The following is an 8,918-nucleotide window of genomic DNA, read 5'->3' as shown; positions in this document are numbered from 1 at the left end:
GTTTATTTGTGTGTGAGTCTGTAGAGCGATTTAGTCGTGTCCAACGGGCCAATAATAGTACTGCTATTAGATCTATGAATGTAACTTTTAAACGACTTAGTTTGACTAATCAAAAGGCTATTGATGCAGCTTGTTACTCGTTTGCCTTTGTAAACACCCCTTTTAATGAATAATAGTGGAATTAAGGTTAAAAGAAACTACTCTTTCAATCCTGTAGTTTCTTTTTATAGAAAAATAACACTTTTAATCAAAAATACTTTTTATAACCTTTTCAATTTATTAATTTCATTCTCTTTTCAAATAACCGCAAGTTTTTAACTGGTTAAATAATTATGTTGACTAGAGGGGCAGTTTAGTCATTTACGCATTAAAATTATTTGAATAATCTAATAATATAGTCTAATAGTCAAGGGGCTGGTTTTGTAATTTAGATTGGAAAGGGTATTTAAAAAAGAAAATAGACTTGGTCTAAAAGCTGAAATAGAACTCTAAAGAGTTATCTACTTATTTGCACTATTTCATAATTTAATCCAATTATTGGTCGTAATCAAAACTTCAACAAGCTACTAGGATGCTAACTCATCTTCGGCTATTTCTACTTCATTTTATTCATGATCAAAACAGTTTTTGGTGGCTGAAAGATCTTCATCAGAAGTGCATAAAAGAGATGGACGCTACCAGAACACTGATGAATTTGAATCATGTGGCAAAGAGCAGAAGGCTTTTGAGAAAGCTTGTCCATTAAATTGACCGGTCTGGATTGGAAGAACTCATGGTGTCCATTAAAAGTGGGTTTAGATTATCATGTATTCATTTGATAAACTGTCCAATTAGTAAATAAATGCATCAAATCAAAGTTAACAGATAAACGTTTTGAGCAATAGTTATATAATTGTAAAGCCATATATGCTTTGAACCCAAGACATATATTTAGTTAAAACATGCCAATGTAAAAGCAGGGAATATGACATTTATACAATATGAAATTAGTTAAATTAATAGCTATTGTGACCTTGGCCAAGCTTATGGTTACTGCTGTGCAGCTGCTGGATTCCGCCTGTTTGAATTGATGACATTAATAATCTGCTTTTCATAAGTACCCAGCTTGTCTTTATAATTATCTAGTATTCCATGCTTAGGGATTTGTAAAAATTGCATGAAACGCTCCAACATATTTTTATATACTTTCATCTTCTCAATTTGCTCGTTTTTTGGTTGCTGTGCAAGAGAATCATGCTAGACGCCAAGAGATTTTCATTAAATTAAGATTACATGCATTTTCTATAAATGATTTGAAACTAAAAAGATTTCCAGTTTTGATATAACTTACGTTCTGCAATTTGGAAAGAATTTTCTGGTGCATGTAATCCAAATCTGGTAGATACTGCTCCTTCATAGCTTTTATCTGTAATCAGAAAAAAAAAACATATATTTAGATGACAATGCTATACAAATGGAACATGGTATAAAGTATAAACAAGAGAATAGCAACATAGGGATGATTACAAACAAAATTCTTGTATGCACTACATTTGATTGATATTTTATCAGTAATGATATACAACACCTTTTGATACACTGCCTCTTGCCAATCCCCACTGTTTTGATTGCTAGTGTGAGCTGTCGAATCTAAAGATGCTACACAAGAGTAGAAGTTTCATGTGTTAGCTCACTCAAAATATAGTTGAATATCAAAATATATATGATAAAAAAAATCGCTACTTGAATCTGGCATACCTCTCTTTTGTGGACATAGCGGTTTCTGCATATCTATCACATTTTGGTTCTGAAAATCACCTGCTGTGGCAAGCCTTTGTTGCATATCCCTATGTGTCAATTGAGACATTAGTTGTGATTGCTGTAAAGATTGCATATGTAGTGCAGGAAGTGCTGTTGCTTGTTGCTGAGGTGGCGCTGGTTTCCGCTTATTTGAATTGAGGACATTAATAATCTGCATCTCATAAGTGGGTAGTCTGTCTTTGATATTAACTAGTATTTCTTGCTTAGGGATTTGTAAGAATTGCATAAAACGCTCCAACATATTATTAAATACTTTCAACTTCTTAAGTTGCTCATATTTTTGTTGCTGAAGATAATTGTGCTGGACAACAAAAAATTTTCATCAGAGGCCCTTGTTGTATGCCATATTATCTTTAAATGATTCTACATGCTTTAACACTGAAAATATTTCCAATTCTGATTAGGGGTGCAAACGAGCCGAGTCGTTCGCAAGCTACTCGAGATAGAATAGATAAAAGGCTAGAAATGAGCCGAGGCCGAGCCTTGTATGGGAAGATCGTTTAGGCTCTCCGGGCCTTAACAAGCCTTGTGTATTTTTAAGTTCTGACCCTTTTGAATTTGAATGTATTAGTTTCACTCTACATAATCAAGCTCGAGCCGAGCTTGGGCTCGTTTGATTTTTCTCAATCTCAAATTATATAAAAATAGTTAAAAGTTTATATGTATTAGGAAAAGAGCTCGAAATGTGCCAAGCTTAAGACAAGTCGAGCTTGGGCTTGGCTCGTTTACACCAATATCTAATATCAAATATAAGACACTAACTTACCTATTGAACATGTAATTTGGAAAGAATTTTCTGGTGCATGTAGTTGAAATCTTGAAGATACAAGTCCATAGCTTTTATCTGTAATCAGAATAAAAAAAATCCATGTTATCCAAAACGTGTGTAATGATACATTATTCCACTTTAGTCGCATAATGCTATTCAAATGGAACAGCAATGACTGCAAAAACCTAGTATACACAAGAGAATGGAAACCCAAGCATGATTATTGATTACAAGCAAAAAACTTGTAAACACTCTAAAGTCTTGATATTTGAAAAATATTTTCAGTACCATTTTTTGGTACTCACATAGATTTTATATTAATAATCCGAGCGGGAAAAATAAGAAACAAAAGCGAAGTTTGGTTTAGAATAACGGTGTTTAATTTTGTCAACCAAAAGCAAATAGAGATGTTAGGTGATTTCACTGCTTCAAAAACAATGTAAGATAACAATAACACGCGACACCTTTAGATACACTCCCTCTTGCCAATCTTCACCATATAGATACAGGTCCTTCATAGTTTTTATTTGTAATCGAAAGAGAAAAAAAACATGGTTATAGTGCCTATAATTGGAAAAAGATTGATATTCCCACTCACAAATCATGAAAAACATTAGTAAAATATGTAATTCTCATCTAGTTATTTATCATTTGAATACATAAATTCAATGGTATTCAAATGGAGTAGTATTATGATAGGGTTAGAGACTTGAAGAAGAAGAATAATAAGATTTAGGAGAAGAATTAACTCAAAAACAATGTGCTATCTTTTATTCATGATACGATAATTATTATATAATCAAACAAAATACTAAACACCCCCTTCTACTAACCATAAAAGACCTAACACATACCCAAACTTAAAAATAATAACCAAACATATATAAAATAAATAATATCGTATCATATTAGTATTAATTAAAAGAAATGACTGTATAAATAATAGAATGGCAACACAAGCAGGATCACACACAAAAAACTTACATCTGCTAATGACATTATGTATCGGTAACGATTCACCATTTGATGATTTTGTTCAAGTTAAAAGCAATGTACAAATCTCAGGTGCTTTAAGAAAAGTGTAAGATAATATACAGCACCTTTTGATACACTTCCTCTTGCCAATCTCCGCCATTTGCTGACGAATTATATAAAGCACCAGAGTTTGGAGGCATGGATTTATGTAATCTGGTATCGATACTCAGCATCATGAAGCATATCTTCCGTGTATATTCAGACTGCAAACCAAATCAATTACATGATTTTAGACCCCATTATCTATGACAAACATGATATCACCTGTCCTAAAGAATTACAAAATCTTTATTCCACATAATCAAAAAGGCAATAACCAAAATCTACAAAACCAGTTAATAATATAAAGAACAAGGCATACCCATACCTCGCTTGTGGCAGCAATATAAATCTCCTCCTCGACCCTCTCAGCTATTTTCTTAAGTTCTTGTAGTCTCTCATATTCGGTGAATGGAAGATGCCTCTTCAAGGTATCCATTCTAAACATAATAAACATTTAGCAAATGACATTATTATACAACATACAAGTGTAGAGAATCAGTCACACCAAGTAATTGACACTCAAGCAGTTCAGCATAACCATAGCTTTTTTAGGACAAAAAACAAATAAGAAATTATAAAAAAAAACATATAAGCGCATACATCTTGTTCACGACCCTTTGTCGTTGCAGTTGAGCCCTCCAATCACCAGATTCCATTGCACCCTGTGCAGACATCCAATTACTTGTTTTATGATCCATCTTAAAACAAATTAGCATAAAAACGACACACTTTACTCGCATGGTACTAATATTTACCAATATGAAGTACTCATTTTATCAGTTTGAATTCAAGTGTCAAGTATTCAAAGGCTTCCAACGCCAAAAAAATATACAAATATCAATACACTGGGGCCTGGGCATCTTAAGAGTAATGTAATTAATGCTCCAACTAATTAGTGTTTCAATAGATATTTGATCTAATTCTCACCCATAGGGGTGCAAAGGGTCCCGAATCGCTCGAGCCTTGTGTGTTTTTAAGTTTACCTCTTTTGGACTACACAACCGAGCCCGAGCAGAGCTTTGACTCATTTAATGTTTTTCTCAAAATATATAAAAGAGTATATGAAATATTTAATGGATAGTAAACGAGTCAAACCAGAGCTTGAAAAAACAACTCACGATTGAAATGAATTAAAGAGTAGACGATCAAAATTCAAAACAGTAAATTGGTACTTGTAAAACAATGAGTATTATTGCAAGTATCTTTATGATTCATTCTTAAGAATGAGTCAACAGCAGGTACGTATGTACATACATACACACACATACATACATACCAGATGCAAATGCTGGGAGTTAGGTTTTTGGTGCACGAACCGATACAAACCCCCAAATCAATTACCAAAGCAAACGATCAAATAAATATATGTATTGCTTTTTTACAATTCATTAATTTCATTCTCATTTCAAATAAACTTTTTTCTTTTAAAGTGTTCACTTTTGCTACTTCCGTTTAAAAATACTAGTAGATGCCCCGAGGCTATTTTTTTTTTTACCGGTTGACTTAAACTATAGTTTTGCAGCAACGGATCGATGGTATCATTTGAAATGAACATGGTATATGCAAACTATGTATTACTCCCAAATGCTTATGAATACAATAACATACGTTGACAAACTGTTAGGATTAAACGCATACACGAACCGAACACAACACGCGAAAGCAATAAACGAACACGAGGATTTAACGTCACTGGTTTGGTCTAAACTGACCTACGTCCACGGGTGACAACTAAGTATTTCTTTATTGGGTGACAAATTGTTACAAGCACACAGCGTTGTTTTTAATAGAGACTAGTCTAGGATTTGTAAATTAGTGAACAAGAAATTCAAACCGGGCCGGACTTCGGTCTGACCACCCTACACCTGCCTGCCATTTAGACTTCAAATAATAAATCGGGCCAACAAGGACTACGAACCAAACATAAACAACTACAACAATATTAAAATAAATTTCTTTTGGCAGGGAATTTATAATACAAAAAAATGGACATTCTAACTTTAAGCATCAAACAAAAGGATGAAGAATAATTTTATACACTTATGAAGATAAACGAAGTACATGAGAAAATTTGATCCATGAAATCACACAAGATATCGAAATCTCAATGCATACCCAATTCACAAAAAAAAAAGAAAAAACAGATTTGGATTGTTAATCGACCGATTTTTTACTTTTCTTCACGAAACCCGTTTTGAACATATTACGGATTCTTGAGCTTTTTTTGTATTTTGGCTTTTGAGTGTATTTATTTTTTTGTCCTTGAGCGTTTTGTTTTTGCTTTGAGCGTAATTCACGTACGTTTTTGTACGTTAAGGATTATTGTACAATAACTTAACTCCTTTGTTGTGTTTAATCCTAGTTAATATCATAAGTTATTTGCATCAGGTATCTAAATTCAATTACGAGGATCACAAAAGGATCAATACTTATGGTAAAAGGATATACAACCGGAAGGGAAGTTCCCAAGGAAACTCCATGATGACAATTATATCCAGCTTGTCAAATCTCATCTGTTTTGCAGGAAGTTTGATTTCAAAGGCAAAATAACAGCTGTGATCTTATCACAACCGCCATTTTGGGGGCAATTGTTAGTGCATAGAAATTTGACACTGTGGATATGTTATCCTGGCATATGTTTTGGATCAGTTATCCTTAACGTGTGTTCAAGATCCCGTCAGGATCAAGGATCCACAGTACTTATTATTTATTAACGGTTGTTCTCATGTGTAGTCTTATATTTAGTAGGTATAACGGTTAGAAGACTCAGTCTATCCACTAACTTGCAGTCAAGAAGATATTGACGTGTCTGGATCAATTATCCTTCTGAAGAGTTCCAGAGCTACGTCAGGATCAGTGATCCTCAGTAGTTATTGCTTATTAACGATTTTCCTTTGTTATATTGATATTTTTGGCAGGTATAACGGCTAATGACCAAGTCAAAGCTATAATCTCGCAATCTAATTAATATACCGCGTGGATAATGAAGGAAACAATCACAATTAAGGAATGGCTTGATTGGCGGCTTAAATTAGGGATATTTGTTATTCTTTTCTTGTATATAATGAAGATATGATCAGCTAGGTTAAACACATGTACGAACACACACACTAGAGCAGAAGCAAGCATTCTCTCTACACACTAGCTTATTTTGTAATCTCGATCATATACTCCACAACACTTGTAACCACATTTTATTATCAATATAATCGACGGTGATAGTTTTCACCATTCGAGGGTTTTTTGTGCCGGAGACCACGGTAATCATATACTTATCGACCAAAGGTTACCTTGTTGATCATTGACTAAAGTAATTCGACCAAAGATTATCTTATTAATCCTTGACCGAAGTTATTTTACCAAAGATTACCTTGATAAGTTTTGACCGAAGTAAGACTATTTTGGTTAAGGGCTTTTTCCCTCGTGATCAAATCATTGTGTTCACCAAGATTTCGATTACACATTCAATATTATCATCACAGCACTAGGCCTCACAATTACGAATTTGGATACATTATCCTTGAGTGATTTTTATCCAAAACAATTTGGCGCCCACCGTGGGGCGATTGGTGCTATAATCCAGAAAATACCTTATCAATATTCAACCTTTCTTACCCATATTACTATCAATGGCCTCTCAATCAACCTCTGCTTCATCAACCATGCCATCTTCGGTTCCTCTCTCATCAAGAACTTTGCCGCCGATGTCTCCTCCAATCACGGGAGCACCGAGGGCTACTGATGTTGGAAACAAGACACAAATTCCAGTCTTCCAGAGCTCAAAGAACACTACTGCCACTTCGGTGGTTAACTCTAACAATGATGTTTCTGCTATGTTTTCACAGGTTAAGGCATACATGGGGCAGCAAAACAAAACCAACCAGAAGATCCTACGTGAAATTGAAGATCTCAAGAAGAATAAGAGGCCACTGGAGGATCAGACTCCTTTAATGCCAAGGATTCTGGATTTCACTACTCCAGGATCTGTGGCTCAACAGACTCAAGGATCCTCCATCTTCCAGCAAGGATCATCTATCCTTCAGCCAGGATCTATGGGTTAGCACGTTCAAGGATCCTCGATTTTCCAGCAAGGATCATCTATCCTTCAACAGGGGTCCATGGGTCAGCAAACTCAAGGATCCTTGTTCCCTCAACAAGGATCCTCGTTCCTTCAGTCAGGATCCTCTGGGATTTATCACTAAGGATCATTCAACTCTCAACTTCAATGATCCTTCTTCCAGAATCAAGGATCCTCAGGACTTCAACATCAGAGGTCTTTGGAGGTCCATGAAGGAGACATCATCCCCATGCAAACCATTGCCTCTGGTGGACCAGCTAACATGGCAGATGCTTCTTACCTTGGCTACACTTCTGGGATGCCAACGTTCAATCAACCGAGAGGTAACATATATAATCATATGTCCTTAGACACTAACCTTGGCTCTATGCATGATACAAGTATCAACCAGGCTATGGCTAAGGAACTTCAGAAGCTTAAGGATATGATATCCAGCGTGCCAGGAGTGGTCAGTCCGATCCCTGAAATCCCAGAAGGAAGCCAAAAGTTGTCCAGATTTGCTCCACCTATTTGTGATGTTGAAGTCCCAAAACGATTTCAGACCCCCAATATGAATGTGTATGATGGGACAACTGATCCCGAAGAGCATGTGGCTCAATACAGGGAGAGAATGGAAATCAATCCAATTCCTGAAAAACTCAAGGAAGCTTGTCTATGCAAGGGTTTCGGATCCACACTAACAGGATCTGCATTAAAATGGCTGCTAAGTCTTCCTCTCTTTTCCGTTACTTCTTTTTCACATTTAGTTAACTTGTTCAACAGCCAATTTTCTTGTAGTAGGAAATTTGAGAAGTTAACTAGTGATTTGTATAGAGTTGTCCAACCTTATAATGAATCCCTTAGGGATTTTGTTACAAGGTTTGGCATGGAGGCCCTAGAGATCCCTAGTCTTGATATGGCTACGGCTGTTGAAGCATTCAAGATGGGACATCAAAAGGACTCCCTATTTTATGATGATATTGTTATGACCCCATGCAGAACATTAGATGAAGTAAGGAACAAGGCACTCAGGTTTATAATATTGGAGGATGATAAAAGAATCCAGGAACGATTAGGAACTTCAACAAAGCAGGAGTCACCTGACAAGAAAGCAAGGATCCAGGATCCCGAAGAAATTCCACAGAAAGTAGCTCCACCACCACCTAATGCTCGGGTCATCAATTTTATCTCTGAAGGCTCTTAAGGATTACTTAT

The 8,918-nt window shown here is 35.4% G+C and overlaps 1 protein-coding gene across 1 annotated transcript in view; it reads right to left on the bottom strand.

Annotated features, from left to right (window-relative positions):
- Positions 1 to 942: 942 nt before the first annotated feature.
- Positions 943 to 8,918, bottom strand: part of LOC143561545 (uncharacterized) — a 42,976-nt gene continuing 35,000 nt past the window's right edge. Inside the window, exons 6-9 of the mRNA XM_077049600.1 lie at positions 1,723 to 2,101; positions 1,568 to 1,638; positions 1,331 to 1,405; positions 943 to 1,236 (exon numbers count right to left, since the gene is read on the bottom strand). Of these exons, the coding sequence (XP_076905715.1) occupies positions 1,030 to 1,236; positions 1,331 to 1,405; positions 1,568 to 1,638; positions 1,723 to 2,101 (732 nt within the window). The 3' untranslated portion in view covers positions 943 to 1,029. The remainder of the gene's footprint in view (positions 1,237 to 1,330; positions 1,406 to 1,567; positions 1,639 to 1,722; positions 2,102 to 8,918) is intronic.

This window comes from Bidens hawaiensis, unplaced genomic scaffold (genome assembly GCF_021521415.1).
Source record: "Bidens hawaiensis isolate Kalapana, Puna unplaced genomic scaffold, B.hawaiensis_p1.1 tig00020699_1, whole genome shotgun sequence".
In the NCBI taxonomy this organism is placed as follows: Eukaryota; Viridiplantae; Streptophyta; class Magnoliopsida; order Asterales; family Asteraceae; genus Bidens; species Bidens hawaiensis.
This window is presented reverse-complemented; position numbering and strand designations above follow the sequence as displayed.